Genomic DNA, 12055 nt, shown 5'->3' with positions numbered 1-12055 from the left:
ACGCTTAGCATAGCAGTATTTAATGTAATATGACCAGGGAGAGTTAAAAAGAGGAGATGCCACCATGTATTGTGTCATTGGGGTATAATACTGCCGCTCCAGAGTCTCCAAACATGTTCTGTTGGTCCGAGCTCAGCCAAAAGAGCACCATGAGCGGACACCATCGCTTTATTTCTAGCTCTGTCTGCAGTAAGCCTCCAATAAAGCAGCTCCTGTTATATTGTGCACGTGCACAAGACACAAGTGCACAATGAGCCAAAACCATTGAGGGCCAAGAGGTCATGGCCTGGATGTGTTGTCAGGAAATGAGAGCGTTTACACCAACTTTGTGACAAACATCACAGAAGTTGAACATGAGCTGTTTGCATTGTTAAAGCAGGTTATTGTTAGTTTCAAATCCATTAATTGTGAACGCTTTAGTCCGGAAACACATTGAAACAACAAGATTTTGTATTTCTCCACCAGAATCGGACTTCGGTCATTGTGGGAAGGCTTTGAAACTGAATTTAGGCTTCTTTTTTTTAGGTGGGTACAATTTTCTAAACAAGTCGTATTTAATTTAAATGAATGTAGAAAATGTCAGAGGAAACGAGACTTTTTTTGGATCAATAATTATTTTTTTTGTATGAATGCAATCGACCTTCGTAATAAAAATAAACAAAACTGGGTGCAGCCCTGATTATGACACACACACAGCTGCTATTTGCAGGGGTAATATATTATACGAGACAGAAATAACATGCCAGAGACAATTATAGTCCCACCACGCCAGTCTCCATGGAGTGTGTGTCCTGCACACAACTTGAGTGTGTACATAACGTGTACAGTGGTTCATGTCTAGTTCACACTAAACCATAAGCCTGAACGTTTTGGACATTTCAACGTAACGCATACCTTGAAAACAACAACAACAACCGCGTGGTTTATTTTTTAAAAACGTCGACCGGAAGTCGCGGTCCTAACCCACCGGTGACCCCCGACCCAATCAGCGTGGCCCACCTGTCCGTCCTCATTAGCGGCTCCCCGCGCTGAATGGCGGCCCCCCCCCCCTCTGCTCCAGGCCTCCGTCGACACCCGTGGATAAGTAGCTGCAGCGGCCCGGCTCGGGAGCTCTGTCTCCGGCTGTGATCATGGCCAAGACCGGTTTCTGCGACTCCAAGCCCCTGCTGGACTTACACAAGAAGGTGAGCATCGGTGGGCTCAGCAGACCCAGGCTTAATCAATATTATGTCCTCGGGAGATAAAACTAATAACAAAATTGGCACGATGCTCTAGTCTAATGGCAGGTTGTAGATTTATTGAGCAATAATTCGGGAGATAACGCGTGAATTAAATCATGTTCTCATCAATGAAACCTTTCCCAAGGAAACTTTTTTTTTTACATCAATATTCTTTCCATCCCTACATACAGACCTGCTCCATGTTTTTTCTGTTATCAAGAAATGAATTGCGTTGGCCTGTCATGATCCCAGGTGTCACAGAGTTGCTGATTTAAGATGGTTGGAGTGGAAGTGTAGGACAGTTAATGTGTGAACCCTATGAGCACATTCATATTGTGGCATTGCTGTCCTTTTGATAACTAACATCCGTGCAGAGAATAAACTGCAGCTAGTCTGCAACCCAGAGACATAAAAAAAAAAAAATGGGCAGGCCGCGATCACATCTGTCTCCGTAAGACTTTCTGTCGTCCCCGCAGGCGGATGAGAGGCGAGCCCCGTTGAGAACTTGGTCCAACGCCTGTGGGCCCATAGATCGCTGGCAGCCTGTAGAAGTGGAAGAGTCCAGAATGTCCCCTGTCAAAATGGAGCCGGAGCACAGATGGGTACATCTTCTTTTCCTGCTTGTTATCTCCACCCAACACATCCTTCTTCTATCTCTTGTTATAACTTTACGTTCCCAGCACAGTATGTAGTCCTAAGTGACTGACCTGTCTGTTGTTGCAACAGAAGCTACTATACGTAGTCCTGTCTCAGTGTGAGAAGTTGCGATCACTGTAGACCTTCAGGTTCGGAGCATCAGAGTGTCAAGTCTCCTTTTTTTTCTTCTTCTCTCTCGTGATGATAACCGTCCCACTTCCAAGCGTGTGTGTGTGTTTGTGTGTGTGTGTAAGACGCTGTCGTTTTTGCAGGAAAGGAGGTTATCGGCCCAAACGAGCGAAGGCATCATCCTGGGCTTCCATGAAGACAGTTTAACAGGCTCGGCAGGTAGAGCAATCAGAGTCTCCTCACAATGACAATAGCTGTTAAATAATGGCGTGTTGGACTGTGTTGAATCATGTTTGGGAAAATACGAGCTGTCATTTTGCAGCACACACTTTGCCTTTCTCCTCCTCCTCCTCCTTGTCCTCCTTTTCCATCCTGCGGAGCAGATGGGTGTGTGGAGCCAGTGCTTCTTTACCCTCACGGGCTGCAGGGTCTTCACAGCCTCCAGGCGCTGGTGCCCAGCTTGCTGCGCCACGAGGTGGAGACGGCGCTGGAGAAACTGGACCTCATATGGGACCGAGGGTGCGCTTGGGACGTGTTCTTGGAGATGATTGTGAGTGGGATCGTGTCATTGAGGGGCAGATTGGCACAAACGCGAGCCCACACGGAATCTCTTTTAAATATTTAGCGTGTGCCTCCTGTTTGCCTGTTTTTCCGCCCTGCAGAGAACTCAAACACGAAACCCTCTTCCCAACGCCGAGCTTCCGCGGCATTTCACCGATTCCACTCGCTCGGTCCTCGTGGACTGGCTCATTCAAGTACATGTAAGTTCCTCGCTGAAGATGGGAGGGTTTCCTCTTCCTCAAAACAAAGCTGCTCTCACTGGCCGTTAATTTAGGGTCATTTACTTGTTGCAAATTATGGCAAAACTGTGGCAAACGTGATTGCTCTGGTTTTTTTCTTGGTTCTCAAAAGCAATACACGGTTTGATGGCCGGTCAGGGCGAAAAGGAAAAACTAATTATGAGAATTTTAATACATTTTTCTTTCAGAGAGTGAAGTATAAAGCCACAGCCGGTTATCTTAGCCCACCATAAAGCCCAGACATGGCTACTCTGACTCCTGCCACCTCTAAAGCTCAATAATTATAATATTTTGTTTAATTCGTACAAGAAAAGGTACATTTTTGTGGCTGTCGATCTTAATCGCCTGGTTTATTTCCTCCCCAGGAGATGATGCATTTCCAAGAAGAGACCCTCTATCTGGCCATACACCTCCTCAACCGCTCGCTGTGCGAGATCAAGGTCACCACGGTGAACCTGCAGCTCCTCGGCATGGTGTGTCTCTTCCTCGCTGCGAAGAAGGAAGAGTGTCTCCTGCCCGAGGTAAGCCGGCTCAGCCCTGCCCAAATATAACTTGAAACCTGATTGATCGTCTGTGGCGTCGGCCAGTGTATCTAAATAATCCACGTTGGTTTGTGTCGAGGTTTGATTTTATTCTTATAGATTAAACGGAGACACGTTGACTTGAATGAATGCATGTGTAACAATCAAACCTCATCTCTCAGAAAATGTTCATTTTTTTGTTGTGCCGCTTCTTCCAGGTGTCTGGACTCTGCTACTTGATGGACCACACCTACACGAAGCATCAGTTGCTGCGAATGGAGCGCAAGGTCCTCCTGGGGCTCAAGTTCGATTTGTCCTACTGCCCCCCTCTGCTCTTCCTCCTCCTCCTCGCCTCGGTTGCTCGCTGCAGTGCCAAGGTAGATCTGCGCCCCGTTTTTTTTCTTTCTTCTTTTTATTTCTTTGTTGCTCATTCTGTCCTCGAGGTTACCCTCCAGTGTGCAGAGAGTTACATGAAGTGTCATCTGTGCCACCAGTTGGTGTGGATGGCCCGGTATCTGCTGGAGCTGTCTCTCCTGGAGGGCCAGTGTGTGGCGTTCCTGCCCATGCAGCTGGCAGGAGCGGCCCTCTGCGTGTCCAGACAAGTCCTGCAGGAGCCGCCGACACCAGGAGGGGACGCCGCCTGGTGTCTGGCCTCCAGCGTCCATGTCGGCAGGTGTGTGTTGATTCATAAGATGATCCTGTGGCATCATCAGCACTGTAGTTGCTGAGCTCCGCCTTTTTGTGTCCTAACTTCACATAATGCAACAACATAGCAGTTTTGTATGAGTCGGCATCCACTGGACCTGTCGTTTTTGTTGTTGTGTGTTTTTCAGTGAGTCCGTCATGCTGAGGATCATGCACATTCTGGCCAACGCTGCAGCCAAGGCCCACACCAGAGAGACCTGCGCTACTTTTATTAAATTCTCCTCCCCAGAGACCATGCACGTCAGCAGGCACCCGGGTCTAAAGAACGACGCAGGGCTGCTGGGTGTATGCACTTGACGTTCTCGATTCCCAGAAACGTTATAATTATATGCCCACCGCTTCAAAGTGGAGATGCTAGCTAGACCAGTATCGCTTGAGGACTTGACGCCGGTGCGGTCCGAACCTCTGACCAAGCCTGGATATTCTTTACTGCGGATATTGAAGAGTTCCCATGGACTTGGGGTGAGGAAGAAGTGTGAACGATGTTGACGCCAAACATCCGTTTGACAAAAGGCTTGCATGCACTTTGCATGCATGTGATTTAGCTAACCCAGTGACACACCTGTTTTATGATCTTATCTTGCAGCCAATTTAGAAAATATTTGAATTGTATCGAAGCCTCCTTGTCGTTTTGTCAAGAGGACGTGGGCTGTCTATCAAGTTATTATGAACGTTTTAATGTAAAAATAAAGTGTCTGCTGCTAAGTTTAAAAGTTTCAGTTGTGTTTTTATTTTGTGCACAAACTGCAATGTGTGCATTTCTACGTGACAATACAGCCCCCTACTGGCCGCGCGGCTGCATTGTTGGCATTTCCTGCTCACATGTGAACTCAAACCGACACAGCTGACTCAAAGGAGGCGCTTCAGACTTTAGAGAATGCCGGATGGCTGCTGCTGCTGCACATATCAAGAGTATCTTACGCAGTGCATATTGCGCAACTGCGTTTTTGTGTCACCCCTCTTCAAGTAGATTAGCTTTCCGGTATGTGTATGCAGGCTCGTTCCAGCAAAGCAGCAATGCGGTGTGTTTGCGACGTGTATGCAAATCTATGGTCACGGATCAGTTGCTGTGTTTTGGATAAAACCCAGTAAACATCGCTGCAGCTTGAGTTACTGGGATTTCCATATAATTTGTTCGCTGAAACAAATGTTTCTCGTCGCATTGTTATTACACTTTTCTTTTTTAAAATCTGTCCCATTGTGAGCGTAACTAAATTAAAATATAAAAGTCTTGCAGTGTTTGTTTATTGCACGAGTGGGTTTCCCCTCCACCGTGACGGTCTTCGCTGCTAACACGTGCGCTCCTCTCTGATTGGCTGTCGTAGTCGTCTCGCGGTTCAATCGTCGTTTAGCTCGCGCACAGGGATCGTTTTTATTGTGTCTGGTGGGAGGTCCGACCAGCAGGCGTCTGTGAGTTCAACTGAGGTAACGCTGACACTCGCACCCCCCTCTCCTCCTCCCCTCCACACATGTTTTAATTACGTCATTGTGTAAGTCACGTTTTGTCCGTCTTTTGTCACTCTACAGTCATTTCGATATTTGTTTCCTTTGTCTCTTTGTTTGTTTTTTACATTTCGTAGTCACGTTAAACGGCGACGTCAAGCTATCTAGACTTGTATATAGCCCCCAGGATTTCAAAACAAAAGCGGGGGAAGATGCCACTTTGGGATACACGTGCAGGTAAGTGCTGGCTCTTCTCTGCGAGGATGTTGAAATCAAAGAAAATATTGAATTGCACTGAATATCGTCAAACCTTATGATATTTTACGTGAAACCCACCTGGTGTTTGTACGCGTGCGTTTTATTTTGAAAAACCAACCGCGTATGATTTTTCCGAGCCCTCACCAACTTGACGGACAACCTTATGTCAGCGCGACTCAACCTCCCGTTTCTCTGTAGTCTTATCTCACGGCGTGGGTTAATTTTGACAAAGAAAAGGAAACTCAGTGTTTTCTATTCACTGTAACTGACAACGTGTTAAACATGACACTGTAAGTTCACGTTGCCGTTTCTCAGCGCTTCAAGAGCGCGTGCTCGTGGGGGAAACGAGCGTTATTTGGGGAAAATATCGGCTGTTTTGCATTTGAAGGTAAGTTTTCTACCACAGATGGGGCAGATAGTGAATGTTTTACCTCTGAAAAATACGCAATATTGCCAAATCTCTCCACTTCCTATTCAAGGGCTCACTCTTTTACAACTTTGTCGTTTTGCATGTGGCTGTCTGCCTGTTAGGGACTCATTGTGGCGTTTTAGTTTTGACTAAACCACTTTGATTGGCTTAGTGTGTGTGCTTTTTGTGTGTGTTTGTGTATGTGTTAGCAGCCAGTGTGAGAGGAAGTGTATCTCCAAGTTGAATGTTACATAATGGGGGTGGAAGGAGGAGGAGGGAGGGTGCTGTTTCAGCTGAGAGCGAGATGTGCTGCCTTCAGGAACCCACTGCATCTGTGATATGTGAGGCACGTTGTGGATCGAGAACACACAGATAAAATTACAGAAAAAAGAAGGAAAAAAAGTGTCAAATACTTCCACCACAGCGGACATTTTCCATAAAAGCGAGACCTGGTGGAGAACAATGAAGTTGCACAGCTGATCCTTAAATGTCAAACGTATCATTTGCAGTCCTAATGCACATTTCTTCCACTGGAGAGGTTTACATGTTGATGCTGTGGAGGCTTTGGTAGAATGCATGGCTGTATTGGTGATTATTCTGTCAATTTAGAAAGAAATCCTCATATGCATGTTGGAGACTCATAATGGAGAGCACACATCCTGTGGTTCGAATCTAAAGAGGTGCAATCTGTTCTTCTGTATTTGGATTTGCACTTAGATCACAAGATGCAGTAGTCAAGACTCAAATACATACCAAAAAGCAATTCAAATCCACTGACTACTTTTTAAAGATTTCTGTAATTGCAAGTCATAACTTAAGGTCGTAACCTGCGTTTTATTTGTTTGTTTTCTCTGTGAACTCAAAACAACATGCATTCCTTTGTCTCCACGTAAAGACACGTGTGGACACACATGCACGGAAACAGGGAACAAAAGGTGTTTATACAAGTGTATAACATATAGCGTTATGACACTGTATATATGCTCATATTAAGAATGTTATTTGTGGGTTCGCATGTGATGTCACTATTGCGTGCGTGCGTTGCTGGTTACAAGCAAGACAAAAACACAACCATCAGCACATGTTGTGGATTTACACGAGGAAAAAAAAACATTGTAAACTTTATAATGACGTAGAAGCAGCACGCATTTTTGAATTAAATAGTGTGCTGTGTGGCCGTGACGTGAGTGCAAACCATCTATTCACTTCTGCGTTTTATTATTGTCATCCAGGGCCTTTTTGTTGACCATGCACTGAGAGGGGTTCATTGTTTGGAATGACACCAGTATGACGTAAAGAAATGTGATGTTTTGCATTTAAATTAAAAAAAAATGACAGGCTTGATATCCCAGTATGCACTGGGTATTAGTTATGGTACAACCTGAGAAGGTCCCCAGTCTATCACAGTGTCAACACAGACCCCTGATTCACGAAAACAGCATTTTTTTTTAGTTTATACGCTGCCAATTTTTGCTATTCAGAGACTGATCAAATATGTTTGTTTTTGTTCTCATTAGGGTCCAGCATGCCGAAGGAACAGCCTTTCTCGGGCGAGCACAGTTCTTGTGCGACATCCAGCAAGAATGCTAAAAATAAGAACAACCGTATGACTCTGCTGGCAATGCGCGATACCAAAGACATGGACGACTCCAGTGGGAGGGCCTCACGCTGCAGCTCAGAAAAAGACTCTGGCTACTCTGGTGAGTAAATATGTAACCGAAGCGAGACAATTTGCCAAGTTGTATCCTCTAGGGCTATTTTCCATACACACCCATAAATCGTAACAAGTCGGCTCAGGCAGCGGTAGTAATAAAAGTTGAATTGGACGAACAGTGCGGTCCGGAATAGATAGGACATTGTTTATTGGTAATGAAACTATGAAAACAAACAAGGTCATCGTGCTGACTTTCAGGTTTATGTTGATAGCGGTTACAACCACATCCGAAGAAAGTGTGAAGGAATTTTTTAATCCTGAAATTGGTGGAGACGCATTGATCGAAGAACGCTAACATACCGGTACACTGACACAAAACCTTTTCCTGCCAATGACTGTCTGAAGTCTATGACTCATCGGCAGATGATGCAGTACAGTTAAATACTGTACTCGCAGTACAGTATCGCACTCATAAATCATAACATGTAATTTGCTGCTGCTTCTAGGAATATAAATATGCATGTCTGTTCCTTCTCTCTTCCTTTTTGTGAAAATAAAGTAAATGTTTGCATATTTCTTGAGGTGGAATGAAAAAATACATCGATTTGTAACACGACCACCAACCTATGTGACAAAAGTAGTCTTCTTTGAGCGTGGCTTTTGTCAGTCAGCATGTATTTCTTCTCGCAGACGGGCAGCAGACGGATGTGGAGGACCAGCGGAGCTACAAAAGCAAGTGCAGAGGCGGCGAGCGTTCAGAGATCTCGCAGTCGGGAAAAAATAAAGATCTTCGGTGCGGGGATTCTGGGAAACCTTCCCCAATGCAGGCGGACCGCGAACTCCCGCCCATCTACATCATCAATAAAATTGTGATTAATCAGGTAAGCTCAGGCAGCGAGGTGAGGAAAACACACTATCCCTCTGCAGATAATGGTTCTCTGAACCTGTGCACACCAGAGCCCCTGCCCAGTATTAACAGGGATGAGAGACTGAGGCAATTAGGGAGCCAAAAGGTGTGATGATGACACATTTTGTATCTATATAGCACCATTTCCTGAGAAGGGACAGGGAGGGAGGCTTCATTCTTCATCTACCACCAACATTTAGTCAGAAACACTCATATTAAGGATTTAAAATGGTACAAAAAAAAGGCAAAAGCTTTATTGCACATCTGGATTATTCATCAACAATTTCTTATAAATTTGTTTGTGAAGCGGTTTGACGATAGCAAGGGCACATTGTGATTGGGCCACACGCGCGACTACATCTTGGTTTAAAAATAAGGGTACGGAAATCAAATTAATTGGATTATATTCACAAAAAGGATCAAAACGTGTCACCGGTGCCCGTTAACAATACCACTTAATTATGAAGGAAATGTCTTCATTGTTTGATTTTGTGTCGCTGAATAAAAAGATTACTAGCAGTGACTGTTGCATTGGAGTTGAAGGCATCTCTGACTAAATGTAGACACAACATTCAAGCAATTTTACTCTCATGACTTTAGCGATATCCCAAAATGAAAATCCCAATATTTGTACCTTGAAACAGCGCAGACTCCTTGAGGTGCTACACAAGCATTGTTCCTTAATTCCTGACAATGACTTGATTTGACTTCAGGACATCTCTGACTACATACAAACGGCACATTAAACATGTGTAATGTATCAATTCAGATATTTACCAAAGTAAAAGTCTCAAGAAGTGTGTGATGCCGCAATAAAAAAATAGGAATACCGAATCCCAATACTTGATAGAATTATAACACTTAAAAATTGCCATAAATGTCAAATTGTCATGGTATCGAATCGGGTATTTAATTAATGTTTAATCTATGTCTCGTACTTGCTTCCTTCTTCCTCCTTGTCCCACCAGCCGGACACAATCCAGCAAAGAGATCAGCTGCCCCAGAGAAACGGAAGCAGGGAAAACTGCAGTTCTGGCGCCGCCCATATGATCCTTTTCCAGCAGCCCGGCATGTTGCCGGCCACTCGTCAGCTCCACAGTCCCTGTTCCAACGTCGCAGGGAAGAACATAAATGGCACTTACCTGCCCATTCTCAACTCCTACCCACGCATCGCGCCACACCCTAGCAAGAAGCCGCCTGATAAATCATCATCGAATGAGGAATCGCAGAATCTTAGCAAGCGAGTGTGCACAGAGCACGAGGTAGAGAACACACCTGTGGCCAGGAGGCAACCCGAGCAGCAACTTTACGAGCAACCCAAATTAGCAGCCGCGACCGCCAGATGTTCCTCTCCGACCACAGTTCGTCCGTCGTCCTCAAGTAACGCCATGGTCTCCTTGAGCCAAAGCTCCCCATCTGGTTCCGCTCTGCACGCCGCCTCCTCCGTCCTCAAGGCCAGAGGACTGCACAGAAACGGCTCCACCAGAGCTCGCCAGCACCGTTTTCTCAACACGGTGGAGATCCTGAGGCAGTCGGGTCTGTTGGACATCACGCTGCGAACGAAGGAGCTGCTGCGGCAGAGCAACGCCACCGAGCGGGACATTGCCCAACTCCGCCAGCACACAGAGCTGCTGTGCCAGGCCGTGAGCAACTCCTCCAGCTGCACCCGGAGCGATACCGCAGCCTGGGAACGTCTCCACCGAGCGATGGCCGAGTCGGGCAGCTACCCCGGCATTAAAATCCTGCAAAATCTTCAAATCCCGTGTGATCCGGATTCTGCCAGTCGACCGGCGAGTGTTGGGCCGCGAGGTGCCGACAGCTCGGAGGCGCCGTCGTCTCGCTTTGACACCACGATACCGGACTTAAACTCAGGCAGGGAGCAAGACAAATCGCTAGAGAAAGACACCTTCATGCCTCCTGACAGTTCTACCGATTAGCACAATCTGCAGTGCCTTTTAAGGGGAGTGCGAGTACTCAGGGCTATTTTTTGGGGATTTTACGTGTGGCTTTAAGGGTTCATCCCTGGTTATTTAAACTTAGTTTAAAGGGATTGCCCAAAATATCTCTGCGGGTCAAAGAGAAACCAACAATGATTCGTACTTATTGTCCATGTATGCAGTACGTGTTGTTCTTTTTTGGGTTGTCTTAACATTTTTCATCAGAACGAAGTATTTGACATCTGAAAGCTGATTTAATTCTCTCAAGTGCAATTCAGTATACCACTGCAGACTTCATAGAACCACTCAGATGTGTAGAGGGCCTCTGTGCTTGTGAGCCACTTAAAGGATTGTGTGACAATGTGTGTTTTCCCCGGGAGGCCGAGCAAATTGGCTTACACACAGCTGGCAATACAGTATATAATATTACGTATGTCAGTTGTCAGACCAACTTGAATCAGTGAAAGGATAAATAAATCCATTGCTTGGTAGGTACATGTTGTGAAAATGCTTTCTTATAACCCTTCTGTACAAGAGACAGAGAAAGAAAGAGAGACAGAAGTTAAAACAAGGGGATGAACAACATTGGTGCCTTCAAAACGACGCAGCCGAAACTAAAAAGGCTCCCAGGAAAAACGTCACTTTCAGGAAACATGTAGCACTTGAGGCACAACTATGCGCTCAGTGCTTCAACGGAAAATCTCTGTAACATCACACACTTCACTACACTGGACTGCCACAAGCGTTTCTATCCAAATACTAGTCCAACCAAGCCTTAATAACTCCTTTTCACTTGATTTTTTTTTTTTTGCGTTACCAGGGTATATCATGTTCATTTTACAAATACAGCACACATCATGTGATGGTAGAATAATTCCACTGAGCGTCTCAAAGATAAATCAGTAATGTGGTTTCCTCTCACGCAGCAGCTTTGTTGTCTTCACTTTGATGACACATCTGCATGTGGTCATGTTAAAGTATGAAAGTGTGATGCTTATCATGTGATAAGTGGACTATGTGTCATCTAGATCTCTGTGCTTCTGCACATGACAGACATCCCTGCTTCAAGCATTTCTGGGGTGTTTTTCATCGTGTATTTTTCATAATTTCAAGGTATTTAAATAAAGCAATATATTGAGGAATGTACTTTGTCATTGTATCATATGAGCCTCTTCAAATGGTCATGGTAATATGTTTTCTCTGAGGACTTCCTGTGAGCTTGAACTGATCCTTCCCAGTTTATCTGTTGAACTCCTTGGCGACAGAGTGAACTCTTTTGTGGTTTTGAAATAAAGTGATCATGTCATGACAAGAACTTTTATAATTAGTATGTCTTTCCGGCAATAAGTTTTCAATGTATATTTATAGTACCGTAAAAGTCGGGTTACAAGCCGCTTCTACGTTCGGCGGGTGTCCCTGCTGTAGCCAGCTAGCGC

The 12055-nt window shown here is 45.2% G+C and overlaps 2 protein-coding genes across 3 annotated transcripts; both read left to right on the top strand.

The window, feature by feature from the left end:
* The first annotated feature begins 1042 nt into the window (after nucleotides 1–1042).
* ccnp (cyclin P) lies at nucleotides 1043–4591 on the top strand. The gene is made up of 9 exons (XM_068584225.1): nucleotides 1043–1184; nucleotides 1697–1822; nucleotides 2129–2204; nucleotides 2369–2535; nucleotides 2648–2746; nucleotides 3151–3306; nucleotides 3525–3683; nucleotides 3801–3979; nucleotides 4140–4591. Exons 1-9 carry the CDS (start codon nucleotides 1131–1133, stop codon nucleotides 4306–4308), a joined length of 1185 nt encoding a protein of 394 aa, XP_068440326.1. The 5' UTR covers nucleotides 1043–1130; the 3' UTR covers nucleotides 4309–4591.
* A 943-nt stretch (nucleotides 4592–5534) lies between these two features.
* Nucleotides 5535–11934, top strand: si:ch211-132b12.7 (uncharacterized protein LOC564531 homolog). Of its 2 annotated transcripts, none has more exons than XM_068584223.1 (4): nucleotides 5535–5691; nucleotides 7639–7821; nucleotides 8466–8656; nucleotides 9651–11934. In XM_068584223.1, exons 1-4 carry the CDS (start codon nucleotides 5667–5669, stop codon nucleotides 10617–10619), a joined length of 1368 nt encoding a protein of 455 aa, XP_068440324.1. In that variant the 5' UTR covers nucleotides 5535–5666; the 3' UTR covers nucleotides 10620–11934. The 2 variants fall into 2 exon arrangements, with proteins under 2 accessions (XP_068440324.1, XP_068440325.1); XM_068584224.1 differs by lacking the exon at nucleotides 5535–5691 and adding an exon at nucleotides 5890–6100.
* Nucleotides 11935–12055: the final 121 nt, after the last annotated feature.

The sequence above is a fragment of the Clinocottus analis genome, unplaced genomic scaffold (genome assembly GCF_023055335.1).
Source record: "Clinocottus analis isolate CAN_PGR_092001 unplaced genomic scaffold, fCliAna1.0.p SCAF_2, whole genome shotgun sequence".
NCBI classification, from domain to species: Eukaryota; Metazoa; Chordata; class Actinopteri; order Perciformes; family Cottidae; genus Clinocottus; species Clinocottus analis.
This window is presented reverse-complemented; position numbering and strand designations above follow the sequence as displayed.